This window comes from Myotis brandtii, unplaced genomic scaffold (genome assembly GCF_000412655.1).
Source record: "Myotis brandtii unplaced genomic scaffold, ASM41265v1 scaffold92, whole genome shotgun sequence".
Taxonomy (NCBI): Eukaryota; Metazoa; Chordata; class Mammalia; order Chiroptera; family Vespertilionidae; genus Myotis; species Myotis brandtii.
This window is the reverse complement of record NW_005371791.1, coordinates 375987-399516: the sequence shown is the minus strand read 5'-3', so window position 1 is coordinate 399516 and position 23530 is coordinate 375987. Positions and strand designations below refer to the sequence as shown.

Sequence of the window (23530 nt, the reverse complement as noted above, 5' to 3'; positions counted from 1 at the left end):
TGTAGCTTTTTCTATGGTGCTTAGAAAGGACGGATTACTAGTGTTGAATTTTGTCCATTAAAGTGAGTGTAATAAAACTGGGACTGAGAAATTTACAGTGCTATATTATATTCATAATATTAGAATAGAGAATGCTAAAAATGCAGTGGTATAGTAGATAATTCATATTTTGACTTATTTATTTTGCATCTTTGTTGATTCTGCAGATTTTACCTATGACAAACTGTCAATTCAACTCTTGCGTTAAGAGACATGTATTTTTCATGATATTGTTTCATATGGCAATATGTTGACTATCAGTCCTTTCAAGTAATCAAACTACATTGAATAGAATCATAAAAAAGCAACAATAATTTACTCCCATTGTTAGCTTTTTCTTCTGATACATAGTTATTCTTTGCAATCGTTTGAACTGTATAATACATTCTTATTTTGATGAAGGTAAAAATTACACTTATCCTTTAGACTTTGTAGGTAAAGAAAAAATGCTCATGTAATAGTGTTTTGAATGATCACAACAAAATGTGTGTTACACAAAATAATTCTAGTCCTACACTATATTTAAAACTTTACAAGCATTGTGATTTTTCAGTACATAAGGCATTTGGTAATAAAGCCAGGAAATGCCTGGTTAGAGTTGAAGCATTTAGAGAATTCTCATCCAAGGGCTGGATTAGTAAAGAACCTGTGAAAGAGGCTACTCTATTCAGACACCATGTTGCTATCAAAGACCTGATGGGAAAATAGGCAAGACTGATTATCCAAGACTTACAAGTTAATGTTCTTATACTATGTAAGCAAGTTTTCCTAAAAAGGGATGGAACTGAATTCTGTCCAATTGAAATGAGTCAGGGATACTGAGATAAAATAGGCATTCCTGGTTGAACAAAAGTAAGAGTAGTATATGGTCTGTATGGTAGGAAAATAAAGATTTATTATAAGGTAGTCTTGACATAATCTTAGATGAGTTCCTTAAATTCATAGTACTTCTCGAAACTAACCTCAATCCAGGATATAATCATGTACATGGTGACATAAGTTAATTTTATTCATATCACAGTTGCTAGTGATGGGAAAATAAGGAAATGCTGACAGTAACCATAGCCACAAGCTGTTAATTTTAATGGAAACAGTGGCCTATGTTACCATGACCGAGGGCAGAATTTCACAGTGGGCATGCAATATATCAGCATTTATCCTCTTTCTAAATGTATGCACATTTTTAATAATATACTTTAAATGTTTATTTGTAGAGTTCTGGTGTTAATTTTTTGAAATTGTATTAAATAAATTTGGCAATCTCGTGGAATTTAATATATGCTGAGAACAAATTAGAACTTACAATAAACAAAGCATTTCAGATGATTCCTGAAATTCTTTGTTTCCTCAGAGATAATTTGTAAAATGCAAACTTATCTATTAGCATCGCATATATTTGTGGTAGCACATTTTGTCTTTTTTTCATCGCTTTCCATTTTAGAAACCATTTATTGTCTTACATTTGTTATTGTTTGTGGCTGTTTGGTTGATATTTTCCTGAATAATTTGAAAATAATTATGTCTGTTTCATTGCAAAACATGCAGTATAATAAACAACAGCTTCAAATATTCCAAGACCCCAGCTATAACCAAAAGTGAACTTGACCAATAACCACTACTGTGATTTTTCAGTACATAAGGCATTTGGTAATAAAGCCAGAGGATGTCTGAGGGATATTAAAAAGATTGTCTGGTTTCTTGTTCAACATATTATCTTCCTACATGGTTTTAATAGAGAAGTTTAGACTTTTTTTTCTTGTATTTTCTTTTTTGGTAAATGGCAGTTCATTAAATGGTAACAACTTTAACAGTGTGGAATGATTACCTCTGTCACAATTGCACAAAGTGATTTGATACAATCATAATCATTATTATTCTGAAATAAATTTAATATAAGGATTAGACTATTGAAAATTATAATTTTTATTTCTGAGACTGCCACTATATATCATGAAATAAAATTATCAGTCTTCCAGAGAAATCTTTTACTCCCAGTAGAATAAAAGTACCCTCTCTGGCTGGTGTAGCTCAGTGGTTGAGCATCCACCCATAAACCATCCGTTTGATTCCTCATCAGGGCACAGTCCTGGTTTGCATGCTCAATCCCTAGTTAGGGATTGTGCACAAGGCAGACAATTGATATTTCTCTCTCATTGATTTTCTATCTCTCTACCCCTTTCTCTCTAAAAATCAATAAAAACATATTAAAAATATATATTTAAAAAATAATAAAAGTACTCTAAGGTAACACAAGTAATTTACTACAGGATAAATATATCTATAAACATATGTATAGATAGATAGATAGATAGATAGATAGATAGATAGATAGATAGATATAGATATTTAACATATATAGTTTAAAAAGACCCGGCAAGTTCTTTAAACATGTGAAAATTAGCATAATGTGATTTAGAATAATGTGTTCCATTTGTAGCAAATCAGAGATGTTCTTAAAAATTATTTTGCTATAGGAAGACAATAAATATTGTACTGGGAAACATGCAGGTGGGTTTGTTGTTTCTCTGAAATGCAGTCAAGTCTCCAGGAGAACTTACAAGGTGGCTTGGTGAGTTCACATGACCCAGAGTTGGGTTATCAGTCTTCTCCAGAAGAAAGCAAACAGATATATTAAAACACTGGAAGTCATAAGAACTGAACAATTTACCTATGTCATTGACCAGCACATCTTTTTATAAAGGAAGGAGCATTAATTATGTGTTGTGGCATAACAAATTATTTCAAAACTTCATTGTTTATTACCTCACATGTATTACCTCACTGTTTCTGTATGTGAAGAATCGTGGAATAGCTTAGTTGGGTCCTCTGCTTCAGGCTCTTTCCCAGGCTGTAATAAGTTGTTGGCAGGAGCTGCAGTCATCACTAGACTCAACTGAGGCAGGGCCTACTTCCAAGCTTCTCGTATGGCTGATGGCATCCTCCTGTCCTCAAGAGTGCTGGACTGAGAGCCTCAATACTTGCTGACAATTAACCTGAAACCATTATTTGTTTCTTGACACCTGGACTCTCCATGGGGCAACTCAGTACCTGGTAACCTGCTTCATCAGATCAAGCAAGTGAAAAGATTCAGAGAGAGAGTGTGTCTGCCAGCAAGATGAAAGTCACAGTTTTTTATAACCTAATCTTGGAAGTGACTTCTCATCACTTTTGCCATATTCTCCTTATTAGAATGAAGTCACTAGGCACAGCCCACACTTAAGGTGATAGGGATTATACAAGGATGTGACTACCTGGAGAGAGGAAGCAATGCTGGCTATCTTAGAGGAATTCTACCAAGGAGGGCTATGTAGAAAATGAATCTGTCAAGTTACCTAGAGAGAATGGGATCTAACAGGGAATACTATATAATTCAAATATTTTATGAACCCAGGAATATCTCCAAAAGTATATCACACGTCCACATTCATTTCTGGTTCGTTGCTAAATGAGCATTTGCCAAAACTTGCCTGTTTAACTGTTTCCTCTGGGCTTATATATCTGGACAGACATTTTACTGATTCTCATATTCTTCTTTAGATATGTTGATGCTGTCAATACACTTTCTTACCTGTTTGCTAGTCTGTCTCTTTAATAAGACTTTTAAGTTTTTAGTGCACAAGAGCTACCTTACTTAATAGTTCTTGTACAGCATATTATTGTTCTCATCCCCACACTGTCTACATAACATTTGATGATTCCATTAGATAAGATATAAAGAAAAGCTTCCTTCAAAAGTGCCATTTATTTCATTTAAAAAATCCTCCTATTTATTGAAAAAGTTTGAGATTTTTTCATTGAAGTTTGTCATTTGTGTAGTTTAACACTAGCCCAGCATTATGGTTCAGCATTGCATAACTATGTTAAACAAAGCTCTAGAGATTTAGAACTTTATTCACTCACAATTACTTCCTAAAACAAATATAAATTTATTGAAATTACTGTATTATTAATGCTACTAGAGGCCTGTTGCAGGAAGATTCCTGCAAGAACAGGGCTTCTTCAGGCCTATTCCTGCAAAAATAGGGCTTCCTGAGACCGGAGCGAAGCAGAGAAGGGAGCAAAGCCCACCAAGGCGGGCTTCGCGCCCTTCTCCGCTGCCTCGGCTCCTTCCCGTCTCTGCCGCCTTGGCTCCCTTCCTTCCCTGCTGCCTCGGCTCCCTCCTGTGTCCTCTACTTTGCCTCCCTCCCATGTTGGCCGCCTCGCTCCCTCCCTTCTCCACCACTTCATTCCCTCCCATGTCCGCTGCCTCAGCTCCGCTCCCGTCTCTGCTACCTCCGATCCGTTCCCTTCTCTGCCGCTTGGCTCCCTTCTGCAGTGCGTGGCTTCCTTCTACACTGTCTTCAGTCTTCGCTGGGCACCTGTGTATGCAAATTAACCGCCATCTTTGTTGGGTTAATTTGCATACTCTTATGATTGGCTGGCGGGCGTAGTGAAGGTATGGTCAATTAGCATCTTTGTCTTTTATTAGTGTAGATAGAAAATAGAAAAAATAGAAAATGTTATACTTTAAAAGAAAAATGAGGATTTTTTTTATATATAAAAAATAAAATAACTAGACTCTCACAAGACCTGCCCTACTAATTGACACCTTTGGTTTTCCCCCCATACTTATTTTGAAAACTTAATTTATTCACCAAGTATTTTGCCAGTTTCTTGCAGTTCTGAAGGACACATATGCTTGACTTGAAAGTGGCTTGTTTCCCTTCTGGCAGTATCTATTTTATCAAACAAGGCATCACTTTTTTTCCTACCCTCTGTTTTAATTAGGCAAAGGAGATAATTTGTCCATTCATCACTCAGGTTCAGTTGTGCCCTCACATGATTATCTTCTTCCATCTCTGTTTCTTAGTCTTCTTTGCCCCAGATATGGATAGAAGAATAGAGAAAGTAATGATATTTTATTGTGCTTCACTTTGCTGAAGTTGAGAGGTCTCACCTTCCAATCAGGACAAAGTAACCTAAGTGCAAAGTACCGCATTCTCACTTGCTGGTACATTAACCACTCTGATGGTTTCTCACTTCTTACTAATGAATGCTTAATTAGAACACACACACACACACACACACACACACACACACACACTTTACCAAAGCAGACCTAAAAGCAATATAATTTTTATTTATTTACAGAAACAAAACTTTTAAAGAGGTCTGTGCTTGTCCTTTTATTTTTGTTTCAAACAGTTAAACAGACAGTCATTTCTTTATATCAAAATGCACATTAGCATACACAGTCCTAACTAACTGGTAATACAGTTAAGCGAACTCCGTAGACTTTAAAATTGTAAGTTTACCATTAAAACATAATGGACCAATAGACCAGAATCCAGTTTATATCCACAGCCCAGTCCAGTAAGTTTCTTAAATCTTAACCTGGTTTTTCTGAAGAACTCTATTAAGATGATCACTAAGCATATTTTTACTAATATTTGAATAGGTCTTGCCAAATGTCTTGTTGATAGCCAGAAAACATACTTACTATGAAAATACTGCCCATTTAAACAGTGAAACAGTGTATGTAGATAGAGGAGGGTGTCAGTCTTCAACATTAATAACTATCTGATATTGGTGATGTATTAAACTTTACTCAGGCAAATTTTTATGTTTTGAATTTGAAAAAATATTTATAAAAAAGTTCAAAAAGGTCTCAAAAGTTTCATATTTAATTTAACAAGATTCATCTACTAGTAATATTTTGTTACAGTGTACTTTATACTTTTCTCTCTCTGCATTGTATTTTCGGACTTATTTGAGAGTAGCATGTATAAATCCTGAAGTGTTATATTTACCACATGTATTTCAGGGGCATTTACAAAAAGAAAAAGGGATATGCTTTTGTATATAAACACAATATATTTATTAGCTCAATAAATATTTCATTGACACAATCATTTTATTTAATCTGACTTTGAAATTCATATTTTGTCTTTTGACCTAATCAAGACCCTTAGAGCATTTTAATAGCATTTCTGAGTCCAAATTAGGATCACATATTATATTTAGTTGTCATTTCTTTTTAGTCTCTTTGACCTTGATCATTTTTTTGGCCTGTTAAAAAAAAGTTTATGAAATTGACATTTTTGGAAGAGTTCAGTTTTAGCAGACTGTTTATCAGTTTACATCTGATGCTTTCTCATGATTAGTCTAAGCCAGTATGCTACCCAAGTGAGGTTGTATTCTTCTCAAGGTATATCACCCAGAGACATATAATATCCATTATCCCCTCATTTTTTATGTTATTTCGGTAGTTTTTCCAAATATTTTTATTGAGCACTTGCCAGGTTCCAGGCAATGTTCAAAGTACTAGAAATACACATGGGCATATGGTATGTTATCTGCTTGTAAGGAGATTGTGGCCAGACTTTAATAAATTTCTCTAGGATCGAGAACCTCTATGTAAGTGTTAGTGTAGTTGCAACATCTTGATGGAAACAAGAGTTTAGATCCTATGACAAGTGGTTGTAACAACACTTAAGTTCTAGTAATACAATGTATGGGTCCAAAACTTCTCTACATGAGTATAGGCTGAACATTTATGACTAAAAGTTTTGTCAAAAGGATAATCTTTTAACATTAAGCATAGAACTTTCCTTATTGTTTAAACCACCAATAGATAATTTCTGATGATTTTGTAAGGCTTTATTATTGAAAGTATTACATATGTTGTCTTTCTTCCCTCTTTGACCTCTTCTAGCCTGTCCCCGCCCCATGCCCTAGGCCTTCACCACCCTATTGCCTGTGTCCATGGGTTATCCATATATGCATACAAGTTGTTTGGTTGATCTTCTTCCCACCCACCCACCTATCCACCTTCTTCCCTCTGAGATGTGATAATGTGGTCCATACTTCTGTCTCTGTTTTGTTCATCAGTTTATTTTGTTCAGTAGATTCCACATATAAATGATATCATGTGAGATTTTTATTTCTCTGACCAGCTTATTTTGCTTAGCATAATAATTTCCAGTTCCCCCTATGCTGTCTCAAAGGGTAAGCAGACATTTTTTTTTACTGCTGCATAGTATTCCATGGTGTAAATGTACCACAGCTTTTTTTATCCAGTCATCTACTGATGGACACTTGGGCTGTTTCCAGAACTTAGCTATTGTAAATTTCACTGCTATGAGCATACATACTTTCTGATTGGTGTTTTGGGTTTCTTAGGATATATCCCTAGAAATGGGATCACTGAAAGTTTCATTTTTAATTTTTTGAGGAAACTCCATACTGTTTTTATTATGTCTGTACCAGTCTGCATTCCCACCAGCAGTGTACTAGGGTTCCTTCTTCTCCACATCCTCACCAGCACTTGTCATTTGTTGATTTGTTGATGGTGGCCATTCTGACAGGTGTGATGTGTTACCTCATTGATATTTTAATTTGCATCTCTCTGATGATCAGTGACTTTGAGCATTTTTTCATATGTCTCTTGGCTATCTGTATGTTCATATTGGAGAAGTGTCTATTTTGGTCACTTGCCCATTTTTTAATTGGACGGTTTATCTTCTTTTTGTTAAGTTGTATGAGTTCCTTATATATTTTGGATATTAATTGTTTATCAGATGTATCATTGCCAAATATGTTCTCCCATACAGTGGACTCAGTTTTCATTTTGTTAGTAGTTCCTTTTGCTGTCAGAAACTTTTTATTTTGATATAGTCCCATTTCTTTATTTTCTTCTTAGTTTTCTTTGCCCTAGAAGGTGTATCCACAAACATATTGCTATGATGGATGTCTGAGACTTTGCTGCCTATGGTTTCTTCTTGAATTTTTATGGTTTTGCATCTTACATTTAAGTCTTTTATCCATTTTGAGTTTATTTTTGTATATGGTCTAAGGTGGTGTTATACATAGTTTAATTTTTTTGCATGTATTTGTCCAATTTTCCCAACACCATTCATTGAAGAGATTGTCTTGATTCCATTGTATGCTCTTGACCCTTTTGTCAAATATTAATTGAGGGTAAACTCGCTTGGATTGATTTCTAGGGACACTGTTTGTTTCATTGATCAATATGCCTTTTCTTGTGCCAGTACAGGATGTTTTGATTACAGTGGCTTTGTAGTATAACTTGATATCTGGTGTTTTGATCCCTCCAACTTTGTTCTTCTTTCTCATGATTGCTGCAGTTATTCAGGATCTTTTTTGGTTACATATAAATTTTTGGATTATTTGTTCTAGATCTGTGAAATATGCTGTTGGTAATTTAATAGGGATTACATTGAATCTATAGATTTCTTTGGGAAGAATGGACATTTTAATGATGTTAATTCTACCAATCCACGAACACGTTATATTCTTCCACTTGTTTATATCTTCCTCTATCTCTTTTTTTAAATGTCCTGTAGTTTTCTGAGTATAAGACTTTTAACTTCTTGGTTAAGTTTATTCCCAGGTATCTTAATTTTTTGTTGCTATGCTAAATGGGATTGTTTATTTAGTTCCTTTTTCTAAGAATTCATTATTGGTATATAAAAATGCCATTGATTTCTGAATATTAATTTTGTATTATGCTACATTGCTGAATTCCTTTATTAAATCTAGTAGATTTTTGGTGGAGTCTTGAGGGTTTTCTATGTAAAATATCATGTCATCTGTGAATAATGACAGTTTTAATTCCTCCTTTCCAATTAGGTTCCTTTTATTTGTTCTTGTCTGATTGCTGTGGCTAGCACTTCCAGTACTATGTTGAATAAGAGTGGGGAAAGCAGACATCCCTGTCTTGTTCCTGTTCTTAGGGGGAATGGTTTTAGATTTTGCCCATTGAGTATGATGTTGGCTGTAGGTTTGTCATATATGGTTTTTATTATGTTAAGGTATGTTCCCTCTATTCCCACTTTGCTGAGAGTTTTCATCAAAAATGGGTGTTGGATTTTGTCAAATGCTTTTTTTGCATATATTGATCATGTGATTTTTGTCATTCAATTTGTTTATGTGATATATCACATTTATTGATTTTTGAATATTGTACCAACCTTGCAACCATGGAATAAATCCCACTTAGTCATGGTGTATGATCTTTTTAATATATTGCTGGATGCGATTTGCTAACATTTTGTTGAGGATTTTAACATCTATGTTCATCAGGGATATTGACCTGTATTTCTCTTTCTTTGTGGTGTCTTTTTCTGGTTTTGGAATTAGGATAATGCTAGCCTCATAAAAAGAGCTTTGAAATCTTCCTTCCTCTTGGATTTTGGGGAATAGTTTAAGGAGGTAGGTGTTAGTTCTTCTTTGAATGTTTGGTAAAACTCCCCTATGAAGCCATCCATCCATTTTGTGAATGACAAAAATCACATGATCAATATATGCAAACAAAAGCCATCCAGGGCTTTTGTTTGCTAGTAGTTTTTTGATTACTGCTTCAGTTTCATCAATTGTTATTGGCCTATTCAGGTTTTCTGAATCTTCCTGATTCAGTTTTGGAAGATTTTTTTTTCTAGGAATTTATCCATTTCATCCAAGTTTTCCAGCTTTTTGGTATATAGTTGCTGATAGTATCCTATATAATAAAACCCTAATATGCAAATCAACCGAACTGCGGAACGACCAGCAGAACGACCAGTCACTATGAGGCACACTGACCACCAGGGGCAGATGCTTAACATAGGAGCTGCCCCTGGTCTGGGGCAACCCCTTCATTGAGCTTCTGTCCCCTGAGAAGGAGGTGACTGGCAGTGGCGATTGGGGGGCAGGGCCGGCCAGCAGGTGGTGCCAGGTCGCCAGCCAAGGTGGGTGCCAGTGGGGGCCTCCCAATCACCCAGCCCGCCGGTTGCCCCACAGAGGAAGGCGACTGGTGGTGGTGGTAGGGGGTGGGGCTGGTAAGTGGGCGGTGCCAGGCTGCCAGCCAAGGCGTGTGCCTGTCAGGACCTCCAATCGCCCTGCCTGCCGGTCACCTCACAGATGGCCCTGATCGCTGGCCAGGCCTAGGGACCCTACCCTATATATTGGGAACAGTCTCTTAGATTTAAAATTAAAACCTTGGCAAGGCTACTCTAACATTGAAAAAGCCTAGGGACCCTACCCTATATATTGGGAACAGTCTCTTAGATTTAAAAATTAAAACCTGGCAAGGCTACTCTAACATTGAAAAAACAGGATGATGCAGCGATGATATGCTTCCACATTTCGTGGTCAGCCCTGATTCTGACACTTATAACTGTGTGACAAAGCCAATTACTTAACTTCTCTCTGCTTCAGTTTTTCTACCCATAAGATGGAGAAAATGGCACTACTGTCTTAGAAGGATCATGTTATGTACTACTTTTTATAATCAGGGCAAAAAAAATGTAGCTGCCCATACAACAGCAAGATGCCTTTCACTTGTATGAAAAGTATGGTCACTGGTGCATGCAGCGTCCCGGATTGCGAGAGGGATGTCAAACTACCAGTTTAGGCCCAACATCCCCCAAGAAGTCCTGGATTGCGAGAGGACACAGGTGGGGTTGCGGGACCCCACCCCCTGCACAAATTTTGTGCACCGGGCCTCTAGTTTCATTTTAATCCTTTGTACTTCTGTGGTGTCAGTTATTAATTCATCACTTTAGTTTCTGATTTTATTTATTTGGGTCCTCTCTCCTTATTTTTTAATGAGTTTGGCTACAGTTTCATCAATCTTTTTTATCTTTTCAAAGAACCAGCTCTTGTTTTCATTGATCTTTTGTGTTGTTATTTACAATATGACATTTAGTCTCAATATCATTTATTTCTAATTTAATCTTTATTATTTTCTTCCTTCTACTTATTCTGGTCTTTTCTTATTGTTCTCTTTCTAATTCTTTAAGTTGTAGGGTTAAATAGTTTATTATTAATTTTTATTCTTTTTTGAGTTAGGCCTATAGTGCTATGAACTTCCCTCTCAGGACTGCTTTTGCTGTGTCCCAGAGATTATGGGTTGTGTGTTCATTTTCATTTGTTTCCAGGAAGTATTTTATTACTTTCTTGACCTTATTGGTAAACCATTCATTGTTTAATAACATGCTATTTAGCCTCCATATATTTGAATCTTTTTTTAGTTTTTTACTGTAATTGAATTCCAATTTCATGCCATTGTGATTTGAGACGATGCTTGATATAATTTCAGTCTTCTTGAAATTGTAGAGACTTGTTTTGTGTCCTAACATGTGGTCTATCTTTGAGAATGACCCATGTGCACTTGAGAAGAATGTATATTCTGCAGCTTTGGGGTGAAATATTGTATAAATGTCAATTAAACCCTCCTGATCTAATGTGTCATTTAGCATCATTGTTTCATTGTAAATCTTTTGTCTGGGAGATCTATCCATTGAAGTCAGTGGGATGTTAAATTCCCCTACTAGGACTGATTTGCTGTCAATATCTCCCTTAAAATCCTCTAGGAGTTTTTATTATATATATATAATAAAATATATGTGTGTGTGTGTGTGTGTGTGTGTGTGTGTGTGTGTGTGTGTGTTTCTATATTGGGTTTACCAGGGTTATAACCTCTTGTTGGATCAATCCCTTTAGTATTATGTAGTGACCTTTGTTGCCTCTTGATGGCCTACATTTTGAAGTCTATTTTGTCAGATGTGAGCATTGCTACCCCAGCTTTTTTTTGTTGTTTCCATTTGCATGGAAAATTTTTTACATCCCTTCACTCTCATATTGTGTTATTCTCTTGTTCTGAAGTGGATCTCTTGTAGACAGCATATAATTGGGTGATGTTTTTGTATCTATTCAGCTACCCTATGTCTTTTGATTCGAGCACTTAATCCATTTACATTATTATTGATAGGTACTTATTTATTACCACTTTAATTCTATATGCCTATGTTTCTCTATATATATTTCTTCTTCTCATTACAGCAGTCCCTTTAGCATTTCTTGCAGTGCTGGTTTGGTGGTGATAATCTCCATTAGCCTTTTTTTTTGTCTGGGAAGCTCTTTATTTCACTATTTATTTTGAATGATAGCATTGCTGGATATAGTAATCTTTGTTTGAGATGCTTGCTTTTCAATACCTTGGATACTTCATGCCATTTCCTTCTAGCCTGTAGAGTTTCTGATGAAAAATCAGCTGACATCCATATGGGAGCTCCTTTGTAGATAACAAATTGCTATTTTCTTGCTGCCTTTAAGATTCTCTTTTTGTCATTAATTTTTGGCATTTTAATTATGATGTATCTGGGCTTGGGCCTGTTTTGGGTTCTTCTTGCTTAGGACTTTCTGTGCCTTCTGTACTTGTGTGATTATTTCCTTCACCAGGTTAGGAAAGTTTTCTGCCATTATTTCTTCAAACACATTCTCTATCCCTTGTTCATTTTTTTTCTTACCCTTCTGGCACTCCTATGATGTGAATATTGTTACATTTCATGTTGTCTCACAGCTCCCTTAAGCTGTTCTTTCTTTTTCCATTGTTTTTTTTTCTTTTTTGGTTCTCTGACTGAGTGATTTTTCCACCCTGTCTTCTAATTCACTGATTCGATCTGCAGCTCACCCTAATCTGCTGTGCATTCCTTCCACTGTGTTCTTTATTTAGTATTATGTCATTCTTCATAATTACTATATCTTTTCTCAAGCTGTTGAGCATCCTTGCCATCATTATTCTGAACTCTATGTCTGATAAATTTCTTACCTCCATTTCATTTAGCTCTTTTTCAGGAGAATTCTCTTGGTCTTTCATTTGGGGCTTATTTCTTTGTCTCCCCATTTTGGCTGCCTGTTTGGTTTTGTGTCTATGTATGAGGTAGATCTGCTAGTGCAGGACAATGCTAGATACTGTTTCTGAATTGCACTGAGTACCCTGTTTGGAGCTATAAATAATCCACAGATTTTGGTTCCCTCTGCTGGGCCTGGGTGCCTTTGGGAAAGACCAAGATGAGCACCAAGGTCTGCTTCCTAGCCTCTTACCCTGGATTAAATCAGGCAAAGAATCAAAGTCTCCAGAGACCTGGCTTTGTCTCTAGTTTGATTGTTATTCAGTCTTGATTAGCTGCAGGCGATAGACCACAGAATGGGGTGAGAGGTTTTCCAACAGGGTGGGACAAATGCTCCTGCCTGCAGGCTGATTGTTATTCTCAGTCTCTTAATGGGCCTTAGAAACTTCACAGGGTGGGGCAAGGGGTTTTCCAATAAGGTGGGGCAATTACCCCCCACCCCCCCCCAGGTAAAAGGTGCCTGGATAGTAAAGGTCTGCCACAGATAGATGTCCTCTGCAGTATGAGGGAATGTCTCAGCATAGGAAACTGGGGAGTCTGTCTTCCAAGCTCTGCACCAGAGCCTCCATTTCTGTCCTCTGCTCACACACCTCCAGTCCACTTTGCCCTCCCTTTGCTGGGACCCAAAGTGAGTGGCTGCACATGAAATTTTGTGTTGGCCCTTTAAGAGGGTGTTTGCATTTCCAGCTGTCTTTCCCTGACAGACAGCAACCCTGCTGCTTTTCACAGCCAGGTGTTATGTGGACACCTTTCTGACTTCTGGTGCTCTGGTCTGGGGAGCCCAGCTTGGGGTTTAGACCCCAGAGTTCTCAATGGGAACTCCCCACAGCTAAGATATTTCTCCAAAACTTCAGCTGCTGTCTGTGGGAGCCTGGCCAGCCCTTTTGTGCCTCTGCACTTCCTACCAGTCTCTATGTGGTCTATACTTTTTGTCCTTGGTTATCAAGGTTATCTCCAGCTAGTCTTCAATTGATTATTCAGGATGGTTTTTCTATATTTTAGTTGTAATTCCAGTTTGGTCCTGGGAGCATGTCAGTGTAGCTTCCATTTATTCCACTACCCTTTTGGAATTTCTTGATGACTTTTGAAATCAATTTTGCTTGGTGTGGTCATGGAGGTATGGCCTTAAGAACATTTAGTGCATAGAACCACAGGGTCCAGATTTTTACTCTAATTGGGGAAGATTGTTGAGTTACAGGATAAAAGGTCTTTAATACCCAGTAAAGCAGGATTATCTTAGACTCTGGTAGTAAATTCCTCTTTGTCCATAGAGAGCATTAATATCACAGTTGAGCCTGAAATCCAAGAAAAATGTCTCTTTTGTTAAGATATTGACATGAATGTCACTTCTCAGAGGAATTGAGATACTGTAAACTGATCTAGCTATTTGAGAAAAGTGTTTAGCCTAGGGTTGGAGTTGACTAAATAACTCCAAGCCAAGTAAGATTAACCATAGCCATGTGTAGATATTGAAATGCCTTCTCTTCACATTCTTCAGTTCAGCCTTCCTTACTGATTTTTCTGTTTAGTTTCCCATGTAAAATGTTGTGATTATATCAGCTTGCACAATGGCGATCCCTTCTAGCCCTACAATACCTAACGTCTAGTTCCACCTGCCTCAAATTGTTCAGCTGTCAAAGTGCATGTCTCTCCTTTATTCCTGTGTGTTACCTAGAGCCTTACACAAAGTCCCTTACATGGAAAAGGCATGGTTTCATTTTCACTTTTTGTCTAAAAACATAGTTATCTTTTAATGTGTATACTATAATTTTTAGATGATGATCTGTCCTGGGAACATGTTTTAAACTAGACCGTGTTATTCTCTGAAGAGAACTGAAACATATGTAAAAGAGGTTCTTGATTATATTTTATATTATCCATACTTAAGACTTTACTTCTACCAGTTTTGTAAATAAACATGATATTATCTACTCTGAATTCAAGTGAGCTGGATTGTATTGGTCCATTAGGTCACCCATTACCTACTGCTTGTACTAGTATAGATGGAATGCGCAGAGAGAATACCCTTGTGTTCTCTTACACACGTTCTGTACCACTGTCTAGAATAGCATCATGTACTTATGGAGAAACTATTCAAAAGATCTGAGTTCTTGTCCACTCTGTGAGCCTCAGGGTTCTGCAGCTATAACCCTAAATTAGATAAAATTCAAAATCTGTTGCAGCTTTTCAGTTTTTACTGTTTAATTTTATTTTTTACACACTCTTAAATATGACTCATAGAAAATCACTTATACTGTTATTATCTGCATTTCATGAGAAGAAATGCTATTTATTTAGTATCCTCTTTAAAAAGTGCTTATGCTGAACATCAATCTCTCTTTAAAAATTTCTCATACCAAGCGTAGACTTTGTGTCTCTGCTCCATTGCTTTAGCAGTAGCAGAATGTTCTCACTCTAAATATAAAATTATAAAAAAAGCAAGAAACAATATTTTCTTTAATTAACTTCTTCTTTTGGGTGTTTTAGAAGAGGGGTTATGACTTGACAAAGATTCTTTCCATCTGGTCCTGTTTGTTTGCTTTTATTTTTACTTCCTTTCTTTGTCTTATCAAATATCACATGAATCATTAACATTTGTTTCCCCCACTTGTTTTGATTTCTCATGATTAAGACATTATGTTGAGAGAGGCTCAAAGCTACTATATTTCATATTAACCTAATTTTAAGTCAATATCAAACTTTCTAGATATATGATCTTATATGTTTGCCCTGTTTATGTTAGTATTTTCCTCAGTTCTGGTGTAGGGAAACATTATGCACATAAATGTCCTGTTCTGTGAAAGCAGCAAACGTCATTAGATTCTAATGGTCTACATATAAATTTTGAACAAATAGATGGCTTTTTAAATAAAGCTACTTTCTAACAGGAAATGCAAATTATTAAGCCCTTAGTGGAGAAAATACATAAGAGAACCTTATGGATGTTTACAGGGGTGTTTGTATTCAAAACTGGAATATCTATTTGTAAATTGTGTGATACTTTTTACTAGTATAGTTCCTTGTTAATTATTTCACTACACAGTGAAATAATTGTATTTCTGGTGTCACCCAACTAAGCAATTTGAAATTGTCTAGTATGTTTGCCACCTTCTAATATAAAATCTTGTTGTGTGGTATAATTGTTATTGAGCAAATTTTATTTGTTTTTAAAGTAAATGATAAAGCTATGCAATACTCTAGTTTTATACATGAAATAAAAGCTAAACTGTATAGATGTGTATGTTAGACATTATAATAAACATTTATAATAAAACCTTCAAATACATTAAATCAAAACAATAGACTTAATACACAAACATAAAATAAAATAAAACAAAACTATGTGATTCATTCCCCATTTCTCTTTCCTTTGCCACAGCAAATAAATAACATATAGAATCTATATACTTAATGGTCTGATTTGGTTTCAACTTTAATATTAAAATATGAGATCCATTTTTACAAGGAATTTAAAATGTTTTCTTCAACTCATCTATAGATCTAACCTTAGAATAACAATAAACAACATACAAAAATTCACACCTGCAATAAACTATTCAGTGATCTAGATACTTTCTTATACACCAAATTATAGCTGTAAGCATCAAATTACAATGAACTCTGGAACTATTATGAATTTTTAATTTAAAAAGTTTCACTCAATCCTTACTCCCAAATGCTTTTAATTAGAACAGAATCTTTAATTAAGTACTCCCATGCACAAAGTATAGCTTGGCTTTTCTGTCATATTAGCCTCCCATACGAAAGCAAACAATCATTGTGTTGAAGGAAAATATTTTCTCCAAAACCAAACTATAAAAATTCTGGTTCTGGTTTCAAGTTGTTCAGTTGAGGCTCTGCATACTAAAAGGAAGCCCCTGTCTCTGGGAGGACCATGAGAAACAGAACCAGCGAGGCAGTGACACTGATGGTACTGAGATGGAGAAGAGCCAGTCCCTCATCTCTGCAAGTCAGAGACATAGAGTCTCTTCCAGTCATAGCCCAATTGCTTATAGGATGAAAGTAATACAATAGGATGGACATGAAATTTGGATTCACATAAATAGCAAACCACTTCACTTCCGTTTGCAAGTCTTGCAAAAGTGTGCAATATATTTAACCCTTTTGAGCCTTCATAGCTATTTATAAAAGACACTAAGGGATACCTATTTTGTTCAGTTTAGATTTGCTATCTATAAAGTGCCCTGAACACAGTAGGTGCTCAGAAAATATGAAATATCTGGATAATAATTATCATTGTCTTTATTGCCAATTTACTTGATCTTAAAGAAAAGTTATCATCCATTTGAGATATCAATGAATAATTGATAAACCTGGCTCACCATCAGGAACAAATAGGAAAAAATATTTTTCTGTGGCCAATGCATGCAGAAATAAAAAAAAATATATATATATAGAAAATAGTGGGTAGGTGTGAGACTGTCTAGTCAGAAAGTAAGTATAATGCATAAAGGGAAGCCCTTAAAACAAAGCATATGAATAAGCCCTCTGAGTTTCCGGATGTGAACAACACTAAAGTCTTACTAGCCATGGAAACACTCCTGGGATTCCAAAGAACTCCACACAGTAGCTTGTTTTTCCCAGGCTTCTCTATGACCTTACAACTTTTCTTGCTGTTTGAATAGTCAGGGAAGGAGAAAGTATTGAAAACATTATTTTATAATGTAAAATCATGGCACAGTTTGAATTATAGGCCTGTGTATCCTTCCATTTAACTTTCACTCAGGTGGTTTGTTATCAGAAGACTGAGATAGTTCTCATAGCTGAGAGGCCTATTTTTAGGTCTGTGGGTACATCCATAGGTGGTTATTTGCTGAAGGTTGCAGGACCAATACTATAACTTATCTGTAATAATATAAAATTAGTTAGAACTTTTTTCTTAAATATATTGAATTATGCATAAGTATGTTTCAATAAAGATGACAAAATTATAAAGTAGAATTGCGTTGAAAGTTAGGTTCTGTAGACGAAGGAAGAGAGAATCACTCTTTTAGGGTCTGTCCATGCCTCATCTATTGCTGCTTCCAGTTAATTGTAAGGCAGATAATCTCTGATGTCTAAGTGTTAATTAATCATAAAAATGCCATAATTGTAGCAGTTGGGATTTGTTTTATAACTGGAATCTTCAAATGCTTGATGCATTAGTTCATCTATTAGGAACACACATTAGTCAAAAAATGTAAAGAGAGACTTATTAAAAGTGGAATTATTATAAATCAGATACTGAGTACACAAATATAATGTATGTAATTGCTATACTATAAATGCATTTTATAGAAGATGTATGGTAAATATGCTTACACATTAATTATTGTTATATTTAAAAATAATTTAGTTTTATTTAAAACAGATTCAGCTAGCTAGACTTTAAAATTTCTAATATGCTACAGATAATTATTTTTATTACATAAGCATATTAATGAATATATTTTTCCAAAAATTTAGCATTTAATACTGCATTAAAACTTTAAAAATGTATTTATTAATTGAATTATCATAGAGAGAGGAAGGGAGAGAGAGAAACATTGATCAGTTGCCTCCTGAAGGCTCCGCAACCAGGGATTGAACTCGAAACCTGGGTATGTGCCCTGACTGGGAATCAAACCCACCACCTCTTAGTGTACAGAACTACATTCCAACTAACTGAGCCACACCAGCAAGGGCTGCAGTAAAATTTTAAAGAAAGAATGCTACAGCATTCTCATTATGATTCTAATGGGGAAAGAAATATGGCTGCTTCGTTTGTGGGTCTCACCTTGTAGTAGAGACAAGTGCAATGGAGTTAATTCTTAGAGTGCTTGCATTAGAGAATAAATAGGAGATTCTATTTAGAGAATTTCAATAGAAAGGAGCAGAAAAATAAGTGGGGAAGGAGGAGGCTTCTAAGAAGGAAAATGGGCCTGAATTCTCCATTGCATTACAGAGCTTGGTGTGCCATAAAATATGAAGGAGAGTCACTGAGTAAGAGGAGAGTGGTGATAGATAAGGTTAGAGAGGAAGATTAATACCAAATTATGTAGCATCTTGTAGATGGTGATTATGGCTAGGGGATCTTTTATATTTTATTATTTCTTAAAAGTTATCTTTATTGTTGAAAGTATTACAGATATCTCCCTTTTTTTTTCCTATTGACCCTCTCCACCCTGCACTTGCCTCCCTCCTCCTCAGGCCTTCATCACACTATTGTCTGTGTCCCTGGGTTATGCATATATACATATAACTTCTTTAGTTGATCTCCCTCCCCCACCCCTGCCTTCCCTCTGAGTTTAATCAGTCTGTTCCATGCTTCTAGGTCTCCGGTTAATGAATTATTTTTATATATCCACTCTTCACTATTAGATTTGTTCTACGTATTATGCTATAAAAATCACAGAAAATTATAAAATTATTTTTCAAGACTTCATGTACAAAAATTTTAAAAACCCATCTTGAGCCCTGAAATGTTAATTTTGAGCAAATTACCTGTTCACAGGTTTTGTTAAGGACCTCAATTGATAGAATTTGAATTTTGGGCAAGTTGAGAATGTCTCTTTCCTCTCTCTCTAATCCTAGGAAACATTGTCTATTTAAAAAAAAAGAATGAGAATGATATTCTTAACATAGTTGAATACATAAGAGAAATAATGAGACAATTGAAAAGGGAGAAAAGTAGAGATCAATTAATTAATGACTAAGAATTACACAATTTTGGTGAAAGTATCAGCTCTCTACTTCTTTGGTTACTTCTACAGTAGGTTTTAAAACTTGAAATGCAGACATATTTTATACAAATATATTTAAAGTTTAGACCACACCACAAGTAGACAGTTTGGGGGATGTGACATTTGAAAAATAGGCTTATGTTTAGTTTTGTTTTCTCTCTGGATTTTTAACTTCCTAGTTCTTATTTCTCATTCATTCAAATGCATTTATTGAAAGTGTCCAAGATTTGATTTTCTTTTTTTCACATAACTGTGTTACCCAATTGGTGAAGGTTAAGCAATACATTTTCATCTTAACATTTAATTGTTCGGTTACTCTCATGTCAAGGGTGGAAGGTTATAGTTTATTGATAGTGATGAAATTACCTAGGTGGCTTTCATATAAATAGCAACAAATATAGGAAATAGTTACATGGCATGGTATATTTAACAACAGTGCTAAGGAGAAAGATTGGACCTTGGTCTTTCACGATGAAGATACACCTGAATGCATCCAGAGAAAATTTAGTTCTGCAAGCTTGAAGAAAGTAATTGTCATTCAACAGAAGTCAACTAGCTTTGCATATCAATAAAACACACACAGCACATACTCTTATCTATTTTTTGAGTGCTCTGGAACTGATAGCAAAATAGCAAATATATATTTATGAGAACTAGAAATGCTGTATTCATTGCAATCACATTAACTCAATGTAATTATGAAATTAACTTTGAGACTATGTGGAAAATGTTACTTCCTAATCAAGTGAAGAGAGACTAAAATCCACAAATTTTATATCAGGCTATGAAGTTTTTATATTCACATTTGTTTTCAAAATGTCATCTCATTAATTATTTTTATTGTTTATTTTTAGATGGAAGACTGTATTTGAAAACTACTGTCATGTACTGAATCTTTCCCGTTGAAGAAATCCATGTTATAGTAAAGAACTTTGCAGTCAGACATTCATCATTGAAAAGTTCAGAAAAAAATAAAAGTCCTTTTAAGGGAACTTCCTCAATTTTGTGTATTAATGTTCTTTAAAAGTTTAAGTATTCTACAAACAAAAAAAATACAAGGTTCCTTCATTGATTTTCACCTGTGGTTATACCAGAGACCTGAGAATGTTTGTAAATGTACAAGTATCAAACTTCTTACAATGAATATCTGCAACTTTGCTGCTGGACACTTGTATACAGAGTTAAATGCAGGTCTGAATAAGACCTAGCTTTGTTTTTTTAATGGAATGAACCATTTTCCTCTTCTGAATATTCTGTATCTGAGCACATCAAGAGACTCTTGTAGCAGTGGTCACCCAGACTTACAGAATAATATCCTCCAGAAACCAGCAAGAACACTTGGAAATGAACTTATAGGAGGCATAGAGGATTCCTTAAAAGTCAATACAATAAAGAGTAATATTCTGTTACATTCTATTTTAAACTCTCTAATTGTGGGGTTTCTCTTGAAGATGTTTTTTCACATACTTTCCAAAAGGCCAATAAATGGATATTGACAACAATCCAGTGAAATAACATTTTGAGTATCTGAAAAGAAGTATTGAATATAAGCCAAAAGGTTTCACTGAAGGTCTTTTTTCTTTTAAAAAAAAAAGAAAATACAAATGTAACACGTTTTCATTCCTGACTGGTAGTGGTATATAGAATTAAAAAATAATAATGATGCTTCTTATTCAAACTGTTGGTCACATGTACAGTATATAAACATAAAACATACAAGGAAGGTATGTATGTATGCAGTAGTATACTAGAGTTTAGGAAAATGAAAATTTTAGAAAATATGTTTTGTCACCCTGTTGGTCAGAAAGACACCTTTCTGGTTTTAACGCATGCAGGCATGTAAATATTTGTCTGGAGTCACAGTATTAATGAATGAGATCTTAAGCATCTGGTGACATCAGAACTCTGTGTCAGCCATTTTTATTTGTATATTGAACCCTAGTTAGTGCCCCAAGCTGCACTATTGAGAATGGATTGTGGCTGAACAGTAAATTGAAACACCAGAAATATTTTTATATGTTAACGTCATATTATGTTAATGTTGCTGAAAAACGAAACCTAACAAACCCTTGATGTATCAGTCCAATACCATGTAGCGCTGAGTGATAAAGTTAAAATGTGTTGTGCTTCCCACCCTGGTCAGAGGGAAGGGTGCCTACGTGTTATTTTCACTGTCTTTGGAAAGTTACAGTATGTGTTTTCACTTTGTGCAGATAACTGGAAGTAAAGCTGCAAACAGTGCATATTATATGCTGAAGTTACCTTCTCTTTGCTTTTACATACCTGGAGTTAACACCTTTAAAGGCTGATATTATGAATCAGTACAGTTGCTATTCATTTTATGATTTTGCTGTCACATTAAAATGTTATGGTCATCACATTATTTATTACCACAAATGGCAAAAGCTTAAATATCCAAGAAAACTAGCTTAAAATGTTCAAGGAGTTTGGATTTGGATTATTTGGTTAAGAGAAAAATATTATACATACTCTGGCAGTCAGCTTCAATAGTTTATAGGTCTTCCTTGCAATACTGGAACATACATCTTTTGCGTAGCTCACTATGTAACAGCTAAGTCCATTTTTTTTTAATACAATAAAAAGGTTATATATGCAGTTCCTATTTTAGCTTGCTTTAAAGGGAGCAATATTTTTATTTAAAATACTGTTAGTTAATGCTTTGTAGAAACTTGGTTTTCTAAGATAGTTCTTCCATTAACCATCTCTTGTTTGAGCGCAAGAGATTCTAATCCTAGTTGTATCTATTTCTTGTTTTTCTCTGTATGCAGTCTTTAAAGAATTACAACACTTAAAATTGGAGGGACTTGTGGCAAGCTTTTGAATCATACATTTTGGAACAATTTTTTAAAAAGCCTACAACTTACATATGTAGTAGAATCAGTGCTCTGCTCCTTGCATAGAGTCACCTGTTAAGTAGGTTAAATAGTTTTAAAATACATACTTTTAAGACCTTTGAGAATGCTTTAGGATTGGGTTTGATATAAAAGAAAATTTTAGCAAGGATTAAAGAAAAGAGCTATCAACTATATGTTAAGAGAGAATCTTACTAACACTGTTGTAAATATTACAATTCTTGAAATGTTATTTTAAGTCTGTAACTTAAGTTTACCCCCCCCTTTTTTTTTTAGTTATACAGGTTGGTTTGAAATTTGTTTTTGCTATAAACAAGTAAAATTGTGCCCATTTTATGGTTTCCGTGCTTTTGTAATCCTAGAAATATTAATGTCTAGTTGTTCTATATTATAACTACATTTGCGCTCTATGCAAGCCCTTGGAACAGAACATACTCACCTTCATGTAGGACCTATGGAAATTGTCTATTTTTATCTATATATTTAAAGTTTTCTAAAAATGATAAAAGGTTATTACGAATTTTGTTGTACAAAATCTGTACAAAAATCTGTTTTTACATCATAATGCAAAAATTGGAAATTTTTCTATGGTAGCCTAGTTCTTTGAGTCTGGTTTCAATGTGAGAACCATGTTTACTGTTACTGTATTTAATTTTCTTTTTCTTTTCAACAATCTCCTAATAAAACTGTCTGAAATCTCCCTGTGACTTTATTTACAGTTCGTCTTTATTAAATTTTGTGAAATGCATAGCATTGAAGGAATATTTACTTTCTAATGGGAGGCATCTAAAAACATCATAAGTCAGCTCTTTGCAATGTGAGGGAACAATGCTCCATGATTTTATTTAACATGCAACTGCTTCTATCTCTAATATGAATTGCTGTGGTGAAAAATATCATAAAAGCACACTCTGTAGTTATTGTTTAACAAGCAGATTTTCCATATTTTGTTTCTTGCCAGCTAAGCAAACTTCCCACATATACATGATTTATTTATGTACATTTCTCAGTTTATGAAGCTGTTATGTGTACCTTTTTTCCTTTATATTCTTATATTCCCATGATTCTTATTTCACAAAGCTTTGTGCTGAATAATGTAAAGTAGACATGTTGATGGAACAAAATATATTATTCCCATATCTATGAGTGTATATTTGTAACTCTAACTGAGTGTTTTGTTTTTGATCTCTATCACTGGAAAAATGCCTTTAGAAACTTTGAA

General features: G+C 34.9%; 1 protein-coding gene across 1 annotated transcript in view; it reads left to right on the top strand.

Moving 5' to 3' along the window:
• Positions 1-23008, top strand: part of DACH1 (dachshund family transcription factor 1) — a 441589-nt gene extending 418581 nt beyond the window's left edge. Inside the window, exon 11 of the mRNA XM_014532878.1 lies at positions 20290-23008. Within this exon, the coding sequence (XP_014388364.1) occupies positions 20290-20327 (38 nt within the window). The 3' untranslated portion in view covers positions 20328-23008. The remainder of the gene's footprint in view (positions 1-20289) is intronic.
• Positions 23009-23530: the final 522 nt, after the last annotated feature.